The 12099-nt window shown below is 42.2% G+C and overlaps 1 protein-coding gene across 1 annotated transcript in view; it reads right to left on the minus strand.

Moving 5' to 3' along the window:
* LOC124165149 (ITG-like peptide) overlaps positions 1 to 11022 on the minus strand; it is a 119201-nt gene extending 108179 nt beyond the window's left edge. Inside the window, exon 1 of the mRNA XM_046542458.1 lies at positions 10754 to 11022. Within this exon, the coding sequence (XP_046398414.1) occupies positions 10754 to 10978 (225 nt within the window). The 5' untranslated portion in view covers positions 10979 to 11022. The remainder of the gene's footprint in view (positions 1 to 10753) is intronic.
* Between the last annotated feature and the right edge of the window lie 1077 nt (positions 11023 to 12099).

Consider the following 12099-nt stretch of genomic DNA (forward strand, 5'->3'; position numbering starts at 1 on the left):
CTCGGTATGCCTGCCTCCTCTATGCACTCCCCTCTTATCGCATCAACGAGTGGGGGGGGGCAGTGAATAGGGAAATAACATCCTAGCTAACCGCCTTCTCCAATGTAAGTTTTTCCACGATCCCCGCAAAATCCGATGAGTTTTTTTATGTTATGTTCACAAACACCTACAAACGGAGACAAAATTCCTGTAAGGTATTTGGCCAAGGTATACGTGAGAGATGCAATGGCACTCACAATAGGCAGTATAGGAACGTCTTCTTTATGCATTTTAAGTAGTACATATAGTGTGGGAGGTGCCGGAGCATGAGGATACATACGTTTGGCCACTTCTTCCGATACGCCGCACTTTTTAACTAAGGATATGGTCTTCCTCGTCACTGACTGAGTCCGTAGAGTCAAATATTTATCCAGTGGCCTTGAGAATGGGTGATGACGAGGTCACCTCACAGGGCGGCAGCGGGAACCAGAAATACGTCAACCGGAGAGATTTCCCGGCATTCATACTTACGCGTCGCGTTTTCGCGCGCTTGAAAATTTTCACTTTTCATTTAATCGCGAAAAATAGATATCGTCATGTAAAAATCTAAAAGCGTGAAATACGTACTCCAGGAGTAATAATCTTTCGATTTAGGCAATAAAAAATAATAGGAAACCACCCTATTTCTTACCAGCGCGGAAACACCCACAAAAGCTTTCTGCTTTAACCTGCTCGCCGGGAAAGCGTTAATTCATACATGAGTTTCTATCAGTTTATTTTTTTCTTTCGAGGTAAGATGTAAGACCAGATAATATTTCAACATTCTAAATAAATTTATAACAAAATATGCTATGCAAAAATACGCTAAAGCCATTTAATGTATCTCCAATAATGTTTGCAACTTTCTGTGGAAGATTAATGCTGTATATTTTGTAGCTTTCCCTAGGTTGAGTTTCACAGTTCATGAAGTTGACAAATCGGCTGATTTTACGGTGTGCAGAGTTATTTACTCCGCTTACGTGGCAACATTTTTGACTTTCTCATAGAGCAGAGAGAAAAATAAGAATTTGAAATGAAATTTTCTTTCAAATGACGAATAATTAATTATTTTAGTAAGACCCTCCAATTTTTATAAGGTAATACTTCCAATGTTGACTTAAACCCTTTCCCTACGAATGACGACTATATGCGGCAGGACGTTTCTTGACCCGGGAGACGAAAGCCGCAAATTATCGTCGGAGATTTTTCTACGCAAGCGATCGAATGCCGAAAATAAACGTTCCCTTACTTTCCCCCTTTTATGACGGTCACGGGTTCGCGAAGTCTTAGTTCCGGGACACAACAAAGTGGGACTTAGGCCGTAACTTCGAAACCCGGGAGCAAGTACCCTCGTCTTATATTAAGCCTCGTCTTATAAACCCCTCTTCGTAGTAAGGGACCGCGGTCATTCAAATGTTCACTCAGTCAGTTTTCGAAATAAATATTTGTTCCTTTCTCAAAATATATAAACTAACAATTGAATTCTTTGTCTTTTCAGCAGCGTTTACTATTTTTAACAAAATTCTACGATAAATATTAACTTATATCTCGATTTAAGTATAAACATCAACATGGAAATTGTTGCTTCATTAAATGCGTGAATACTGACAGTAGAGCTTCTATCAAAATTTCACAATTCTCACAATAATACAAAGAATCCAATTCGAAGTCTGCAATTCACGTGCAAGCAACAATTATGCATATGGCTAATTCATATAAACGATAAATGATTGACAACGAAACAATGCCGCTGGTAGGGTTATAAAACCCCGAAAGGAGGGAGGCCAACTACCCTTGAAGTCCCTTGGATAATAATGCGGATTCCCTGCTGGGAAAGGCCGAAAAAGGTTGGTGCTGATAGTGCGTGATTATGAGCGAGGCCCTTTCTCTATGAATGCACTGTAAAAATTCTCTGTAAGCAGAGGACGGAAGAGTCTCTTGCGGCTTGTTTTGTGCAAATATTCGTGAAAGAAATGAACAAACTCATGAATATTTGCAGAAAACAAAATTGTTTTTGGTTTAATTGCCGTTTTTACGTTCAAACAAATGGTTTGGCACTGGCTTCTCCAGGCTCTTCGTTACTTTCTGATATTTTTATGGACCACTTAGAAAACCAATCGTTTGAATAAAAATTGAATCAAATGTGATCTATTATTTCCGCTACGTAGATGATATTATCTGTCTTTGGAATGGTAGCTATGGGCAACTTATTCAGTTTGTTATCCTTTTCAACACCTTGCATGACCCGATACAGTTCACGGCTAAAGTATGAATGCTGGAAAAAGCCCGTGTGACGTCATTCTGGTTCCTGCTTCCCCCGTGTGAGGCCACGTTGGTGCGAGGCTATGAGCGCCACTACAATGCCGGCTGCTAACAGGTAGCGCTTGTCTTAAATAAGGTTTATTAATACCCTATCAAACGAAGAAAACTTTCCGACCTTAGCCAGTTTTAATAGGTGATTATTAAGACATGTTTCCCCGAGCTCTGTGCCTCATGCATGCATTGGTAATCTCAGACGATGCAAAACTCCTATCTACTCGTATAGCGTTTGGGTCCCGTAGACGTCACGTGTAGTGGCATCGCATGGGCGCCAATCTGGCCTTTTTCAAATGAGGATAAAAATTGACCATTGCCATTCGTCTAAACTGGGATTTCTAGAACCAAATAATTTGTATATTATGAATACACTAATGGTGGGTGACGAATCGCAATCAATGCCTTTCGTTTTCTTTGATGAAGGAAACTACCCCATGGAATTCAACAGAAAGTGGGTTAAAAATTGTTCCCAAGTGTTATCTACGCATCATGCATGATATGATAAAGAAAGCTAGCACCAAAGACCGGATTTGATTAAAAATACTTTCTTTTTAAGCGGAAAACATTTTTTAGAGGAAATATACTTAAGGATCAATATATTGAGTACGCTCGAAAGTCACGAGGATAAATATACCAGATGTAACATTTTCCAAGGAAAATATTAATATTATAATTAGATTATCACAGAATAAATTCTAGAAAAATACGTCATTCTCTCCTATTTACTCAATCATAGAGTCGATTTTCATTACGTTCCTTTCCACCCGCAGAAATGTTTGCAATATTTGCAGTTTCCTAAATAACATGGAAATAGAAGAAAATCATGTGCAGAAAATTTTCTCGAGTTTTCCACCGGTTGATATTTTCCATGTCTCCCGACGTTTCGGGCAGCAACTTGCTGCTCATCCTCAGGGGATCTTCCGATTGCCGTCCAGCGCAAGACCACTTAAACTCAACAAATTATTCGATCTAGACATCAAAATCGAAAAACATCGACCATCTCCTGCACAAAGCACCACAATGGTAATAATGATAATACAGACAGACATCTTTAACGTCGATCTCATGTATTTATTTGAACACATAGTTGTCAGCTCTGTAATTAAACAACTAGATGCGCAAAACTTAAAGTATGGGGTCACAGGTTCCGTTCAGACGGCAATAACGTGTTCAAAACGTTAATAAAGCCCTTGTGAAAATAGCGATAGTGCATCAGAAAAATCGGATACAGAAAAACTCCAATCATCGGAAGGTTTATAAAACCGCGTAAAAAAGAAGCTTTATAGATTGTAGTTTTACATTGCCATATTATTAAGGACAAAGTTGCTGATATCTAGCATCTAATTCTAAAAACCGAAGCTGATGTAATCATAGGAACTAAAACGAAAGGTCACACGTAAAGGGGTACGGAAATAGCGCTTAAGTTTCTTCACTTATAAATGAACGAGGCGATAGAGTGACAAACAATCGAGATAAAGCTTATTTCTTAAATAACTTTTTTCGTAGTGTCTTCACTAATTTCACGACGAATATATCAACACATTCACCTCGACTCTACCAAGAACAAATTCCGTCTATCTGTATTTCAAGCGGTGGCTTATAAAAACAACTCAGCTCTATTAATCCAAAGAAATTGCCAGGAAAGAAAATTCTGAGGAGGCACTTGTGGTCAAGAAGGACAAACAAAAGACGGAAAGTAATTTCGGTCCGGGTCACAAAAATTCAAGAAAAGAGGACTGCTGCAGTTATTGCTTCAAGATGGGCCATTGGGTTAAGATTTGTAAAAAGTGGATTGCTGATGGACGACCAAAGAAGAGCGCTCCTCAGAGCAACGCCGTGGACACCAATGTAGCCCTGAGTGTTATTAGTGAAGATATGTTTGGAGTCGAGACGGTTCCATCAGGATGGTGGATCGACAATGGAGCGACGAAGCATGTGACGCATTGTCCCGATCTATTTGTCGAGTTCCAGGAATTTCAAAGTCCCTGCGTCATTAAAGGCGCTGGAAATGAAGTTCTCAAGGCCATCGGGAATGGCACCATTGAAATTTTATCTTTCACTAAAGAAAAGACCTTTCAAATAGCAAATTTCATTCCACGACAACTAAGTGCTGGTTGGAAGTTAATGGAAAAGTAGTGCTGTGCGGAAGTTGCGAGAAAGGCGGAACTCTGTACAAGGCAGCCATTGAACCAGTTGTTCCTGAGAAAAAAGAATGGGTCAAAGTTGTTGAAGCAGAAAATTCGACACTGCAGCTGTATCACGAGAGGTGGGGACATCAAGACAAGAGGCACGTGAAACAGATGCGTGAGAAGGAATTGGGAATCAAGGTGTCTTCAAAAATGGATCTGTGTGAGCCATACATTTAAGGTAAAGCTCATTTGGCACAAGGAAGAAGACTTCAAGGCCTGGAGAGCTGATGTCAGGTGATGTATGCGGTCCATTTGATGATTCATTTCAAAAAAATACGATATTTAGTTGTGTTTAAGAATAGTTACACAAAATATCGTTATGGATACATCGTTAAGGAAAAGTCAGATGTGAAGGACGTTCTCAAGGCGACGATTGCACACGCAAAGAACCAAGGACATATCATTAAAGAGTTCTTGTTCGATAATGGAAAGGAGTTTGACAACGAGGAGGTGAAAAGAATTCTTTAAACAGAAGGAATCACGCTTAGGCTGACAGCACCGTACACACCAGAGCAAAACGGTGACACCGAGCGTGAGAATAGGACAAGTGTGGAGATGGCTAGGACCTTTAATTACTCTAATCCAGAGGTTCAGTTTCCAAAAGCTATTTGGGCTCAATTAGTAAGTACTGCAGTTTACAAATATACTTAACAGGACTGGCAAATCATCAATGGAAGGTTGCAGTCCTCATAGGTAATGGTTTGGAGAAAAACCAAGGATAAAACACCTTCGAATCATTGGATCGACGTGTTTTGTCCATATTCCCATTCAGAAGAGGAAGAAGCGGTAAAAGGATATCTCGTTGGATACGACGGAGAGGAGAGGTAGAGAGTCTACGTTAAAGAGAAGCACAGCGTAGTTATGTCCAGAGACGTCAAATTTCAAGAGAAGTTTACCGAATGCACAGAAAGAGTAAAGTTACCTCTTCGAGACGTAAATTTGAAGGAACCGCAAGACGATTCTGAAGAAGAGCAAGCTCAAGAAGAAGTTCGCAATGAACAGCCGCAACAACGGGTTAAACAACAAGACGGTAAAGAAGATCAAGAGGATCAAGACAGCAAAGACGACGGAGAATCACAAGACTCAAGAAATGAGGCTCCAAGTGAAGAAGCTGAGCGTCCAGGAATGCTAGGAAGACTGAGGGATCGTTTCTCATTGAGAAAACCATTTTCTTACGCAGAGTGCATCATGATTGCTGAGGAGTTTGCTATGGAGAATATTAATCTAGATACCGTCACAGAAGCTTTGAACAGCCGAGAATGTGTTCAATGGAAGAAGGCCATGGACAGTGAAATGGATTCATTGCTTAAGAATGAAACATGGGAGCTGACAAATTTGCCAAAAGGAGAAAAAGCAATTCCCTGCAAATGGCTTTTTCGTTTAAAGATGAAACCAGACGGAAGCATTGACAAGTTCAAAGCAAGAGTAGCTGCCAAAGGCTGCGGTCAACGTCGGGGAATTAATTTTAATCAAACCTACAGTCCTGTGGCAAAGATGGGAACGATCAGGCCGATTTTGAGCATAGTTGCGAGCGAGGAGATACTATTAGCTCAATTCGACGTCTCAACCGCGTTCCTGTACGTAGAATTAGAAGAGGAAGTTTACATGTGTCAACCAGAGGCCTACGATGACAATAGTGGACGAGTTTGTCGTTTGAAGAGGGAGCATTTATGGTTTGAAACAATCCCCAAGGTGCTGGAACAAACGTTTTGGAGGTTTCTTAAGGAAACTGGGATTCCAAGTGAGTGAAGCAGATCCATGTCTATTTATTAAAGAAAAGAATGGAAGGAAGTTCATCAGTGTTCTTTAGGTAGATGATGGATTACTTACAGCAACTTACAAACAAGACTTAAAGATTTTTCTGAAACAACTACAAGAGGAGTTCAAGTTTACATTGAAGGAAACTGATTATTTCCTGGGGCTTCAGATCCAAAAAGAAGATAATCACATCAAGATCAGTCGGAAAGCAAGGTTTTGCAAAGATTCAACTTTGCAGATTGCAAATCAATGTCAACGCCGATTTTGAAAAGTCCATTGATTTTAAAAGCAGGGAAAGAAGAGGAGACGGAGGGAAAAAGCTTCCTTACCGAAAAGCAGTAGGTGCATTAATGTACCTCATGACTGGCACCAAACCAGATTTGGCGTACACCGTTGGATTTATCTCAAGGTCGTTAGAAAATCCATCATCAGAAGATGTCGCAAGAAGAGGGCCTTTCGATACTTGGCGGGGACGCTTGATTTGGGTATTACTTACAGTTCTAAAGCAAACAAAGGCATTTTAGAATGTTACAGTGATGCAGACTTTGTAGGGTGTGTCAAAACAGGCAGATCGACTACAAGAGTAGTTACATCTCACGCTGGAGGAGCTATTTCGTGGCTAAGTCAAAGATAGCCGATGGTTGCTACTACAACAACAGAAGCTGTGATTGTAGCAGCAACTGAAGCAGCAAAGGAAATTATTTGGCTGACGAGACTTGTTTAGTATGTGAGGGGTGACAGCTGTTAAAGTGAAGGTATTGCTGCTTGTTAGTAGGTTTAATGTGGACTGAAGTGATGAATTTTTATTTTCTAGGGAAATGGTTACGTCGAGAAATGTTATTCGGGAGGGGGAGTGAGGAGAAGGCCCTTCATACGCAAATTTATTTCTTGGTCTCCTTGAAGAATCCTTCCTATCTTCCTACCCACTTTAACCCTTACTTTGGCTTCGCTGTATAGATGATATTTTCCTTCTCTGTCCTCACGGAGACAACTCACTGAGCTCTTTCATTTCGGCACTCAATGAATTCTCCGAACTATCCCTTACTTCTTACCACTCCCCCTCCCGAATGACATTTCTCGACGTTACCATTTCCCTAGAAAATAAAAATTTCATCACTTCGGTCCACATTAAACCTACTAACAAACAAGTTTCCCTTATGAATATGCATGCATGTTTTGCTTGTATGCGTAGTATTTCTATGACCGTGCGATGTGCATGTGTCGGTCCTCTTGCATGCTGCAGCGTTGCCAAGTCAGAAGGAGACTTTTATCGCAGATTGGATAGCCATCTATATTCGCAGATTACTAACCATCGGCAAGTTTTGTCTGATGAGTATGCATGTATATTTTGCTAGTATGCGTAGTATTTTTCTATGACTGTGTGGTGTGCATGTGGCGGTCCTCTTGCACGCTGCATGTTGGTGATTGGTCCCCCCCCTGCCAAACACCCTAGAGGTAGCTCGCAATGTATCATGCATATGTAGATTTAGATATAGAAATGGGTACTAGTCGAACTCATTCACTGATTTCAAAGACGCCATTCTCATGAGGTCATTTGCGCCATACGGAAGGGTAGGTATAGAAGGGTGGAGAGAAACCCGGCGTCGGCATTAGCCTGCTCTTAACGAAAGGCGCCAAGGGGACCACGGCTTCACGTCCCATCCGACGGACGGAGAGTTGAGCTTGAAATGTCTTTGAAAATACTCTGCCGCCGGCGGGATTTGAACTCGAGCCCACGGGGTGAGAATTCAGCAGACTAGCACCTACACCAACCCGATCCCTATAGTTGTAACGCTGCATGGATTTGCTATAGGAATTACTAACCATTGGCAAGTTATGTCTTTGCATAAATGTGTAGAATATTTCTATGGCCTTGCGGTGTTCATACGGCGCGCTGGTCATCTTGCATGCTGCATGTTGAATATCGGTCACCCCCTGCCAAACACCCCAACACAATTCCGTTAAACATAACAAAGTTTTACTTTCATAGTGACAATAAGGCCAAAGAAATGTTATGGGAAAGGTAAGACTCGTGAAAACCTTGATAAGAAGAGGAAACAATCTAATCTGACATACCTTGAGACAAGATACCCTGATAATGATAGCCATCGAGGAACAAGTGGATGGAAAGACTGAAATGGGTAGACCTCGAATGAAATACAAGGAAAATTTAAATGAGGAAAGGATGATAAAAATTTTAAGGGTGTATAAAGGGAACAATAAGTAGGCGTGATTAGATTCGCTGACATGAAAACTGAATGCATAGCTTCGTCAAACCAATATATGGGTGATGATAAGTGATAGCATATGATAATTTAAGCTTTTCCCGGCGTATGCTCTGCAGGAATGGTTCTCGGGTTTGCCACAATTCATTCAACCCCTGAAGACGGTGGCGGACTTGGTCTTCGAAGCGTTGGGACCTGTGACCCAAATCTACACCTGGTGGGAAACCCCAGAACTATTCCTGCAGACATGTGATAAGTCGCACGGCATTCTGACTTCTCCCTCCATCGCCTTCTTTTCATCCTCCACGCCCCCTCACTCTCTCTCCGCAGAGAACTCGGAAGGCGATTATTCATCACCGCCCCTCAAAGTCCTTCCATTGCTCCATCTACTTGGTTGCATCCATCTCATCTCCCCGATAATCAATACCGATTTCTTTCTTTAGTTCCTTACCAATTGCCTCCATTCTTCTTGTTAGATTTCATGAATGTGTAATATATTTTTTTGTCATTAGGCCACTGTATATTGGCAATAACGCTGTACGTGGACGTTTTCAATAAATTAAAATTTTGGAAATTACAGGTAAGATCGAACACCAAATTTTCGAAAGTCCTCCGATTTTCACGAAACTAAGTACGATAAGTACAATCAACAACGTGAGTATTGAGATTTCAACTACGAACATTTTTCGAGATATTCACAACTCGAAATTCAGATTTTTTACAAAAAAATACGACCTATTGATGTTTAAAAATGCGTAAATATAACTTCCATTCTAATCAGGATAAGGTAAAAATTTAAACTTAACAGTTAATCCGATGTACTCATGCAGCAAATAAAACGCTACTCAGCCTGCTTTTTATATGGCATGCCGTGCGTATCTTAGTGAGAAGAGCCCTGGGCTGCTCAATGAAGGGTCATAGGTTTAAATTCCAGTTGAAGCCTACGGAAATCCCACAAAAAATCCTTGGAGTGAAAGATTTACCAGGGAAAGGAACTGGCCCCCAGACCCTGTATCTGTGGCTATGCCTGGAGTGAGCTCTAACACTCACCTAACCAATCCAACCATCACGTCGTATCATTGATAGAGTGAAATATACTTCTGACCTAAATTCTCAAAACCTGTGAGGCCAAAAATTTATAAAAAGGATGTAATTTATGTATGCATCAATCCTCTATTCATACGCCTAATGTTATCGTGAGCGTGCAATGGCTAGGCATCGATCAGACTCCCATCAGTTTTTTGATGAATCGCACGGTCATCCATCATTTCCACAATAAATGCCTTCTAGCCGGAAAGAAAAAGTATCGAGTGAAATGGAATCAGTGGAATGGCGTCGAGGGAGCACGAACCCATGATCCGCAGCCACGCCGGCAACTACATTTGTCCAGTTGAAAGCGCAAGGCAGCTGAATATTTTGAAATTTTCGTCAATCGAGACTAGAAATCTGCTTTTGCAAATCATTCCTTACATTGTAAACATGCTTATAACAAGGGCGTACCCAGGATCATAACTATGGGGGGGGGGGGGGGGGGCAAACCAAGTTGTGACATTAGTTTATGAGATTATTTCCTATAAAAAATAGTTTTATTTTAGTTACATATCTTATACTAACACATATCATTTTTCGTGGGTTTAAAGAAAATTTGTTGAATGCTTTCGTTTCAATTCAGTACTGATTTTGCCTCAAGACTTTTGCGATTTTTGCTTCTAGGGGGGGCAGCTGCCCCCCCCCTGCCCCTCGCTGGGTACGCCCATGACTTATGATTTGAATGAGGTTATTTCACATATTGTTGACAAGGGTGTTAAATTGGATTTTATCGAGAATTTTGAAATCTTAGCACGCCGTCTAATAAAAATCCGTCAAATGACCACTCCCTCTCCTCTCGGCCAAGGCTCCCTCCTCTCCCACAACACATTTGCTCACGTCCAGCGAATCATCGCCGATCGCCATTGCCTCGCACTCCCTCCCTCGCGACGACTCGCGCCTGCAGAAAAGGTTTCCTCCATAAAATGAGAGGGGAGTGTCTAAATCGGCCGACGTGTGTGCAAACTGCGTGGAATGGACAAAGGGAGAGCAAATTCCAAGGCCAGCTCGCATGCCATTGAAGAGCCCCCTCCTCTTTCCACCGCCATTTTCGCTTCGCCTCTCTAGTGTTTCCAAGACCATATATTAACTTCCCTGACCATAAACTAATTTCCCTGATCGATATGAACTGGGTGGGTGATGATGGTGGTGGGGACTCACCTGTGGTGGAGGTGCGGCGCGGAAGACGCCCCCGCCGAAGGAGAGTCCGTTGCCGGCGCCGTAGGCCGCAGACACGCGGTGTCCCCCTCCGCCGCCGCCGCCCCCGTAGCCCAGGTTGGAGAGCACCTCGGGGGAGAAGCGGTTGAAGAGGCCTCCCCACGCCCTCGCCGTCCCCGCCGCCCCCAGCACCACCAGAAGCACAGCCCCCAACGCCCCACGCCTCATCGTCTTATTTACGGTGGCGAGTGAAGAAGGAGAAGGCGCTCTTCGTCTGCTCGCTGCGACCGCTGGAACTCGACTGCCCCGCACGCCGAGTGCGCCAAGGGTCGCTCACAAAACGAACGCGCATGCGCGCCCAGCTTCGATCATTTACTACGTGCTCGGGCTCGGCCTTTTTACACTTCGCCATTGAGGCATTCGGTCCGAAAGCACACGAGTCACGGGCGTACGTGATGCTTATAATGTTAACTAGATGGAAACTGACGGTACGTCACAGTTGGATCCACAGTGGATGACACTTTACCACAGGTTTTGATAAAATCAGAATTATCCTACCACCTATGCCTAAATTACATACCTATAAGGCGTTGTTACGCGTATTCGTCATTTAAAACAACACACGGGCACAAAAATTCATTCCCTGGATAGGGGTAACCTATCCAACCTTCAGTGTGATTTGGCAAGGACTGAACCCCGCCGCCATCGAACCTGCCTTACGTGGCTTTATTGCTATATTCGCAGATAATTAAATACGCGTTGTACTTAAGGTGAACAAGTGCGCGTTAAACACAAGAATTACAAAGTATGTACATTACATTATGTATCTTTAAGCAATCACATATTAAATCAATTAAATTATGCTATTACGAGCCCATTTCTATGGTTATGACAATATGAATGTCAGCAGTCAAGGTTCTGCAGGTGTTCGGCGGGTAAAATATAAGTGCGCGATAAACTTTATTTATCGCCCCTAATCCATCACTCGTCGAAGCCAAGCTAGCTCACCCATTCCAAAGCGCTATCCAATCCTACATTTACGTACATGCATTCACGAGTTATGCTGCACACGGGGCGGGAATACCTGACAGCAGAATTAGAATTTTCAAGTAATTTAAATGTTGTGTATAACATAGTGAGGAGACATGTGGATAACAGCTCACCGTTGCCCCGTGCGATACGCCTGAGTGCGCTATATACAGTAATTTAGGGTAATATCATTGTTGCATAATTTACAATTGCTAGCTATGATCTATTGATGCCAAAAACAATACCTGCATCTTTTTTAATAGATTACGTTTCAATACTAATGCTTCACAATAAATGACGAAATAGAAAAAAGGTTTCTG

The sequence above is a fragment of the Ischnura elegans genome, chromosome 9 (assembly GCF_921293095.1).
Source record: "Ischnura elegans chromosome 9, ioIscEleg1.1, whole genome shotgun sequence".
In the NCBI taxonomy this organism is placed as follows: domain Eukaryota; kingdom Metazoa; phylum Arthropoda; class Insecta; order Odonata; family Coenagrionidae; genus Ischnura; species Ischnura elegans.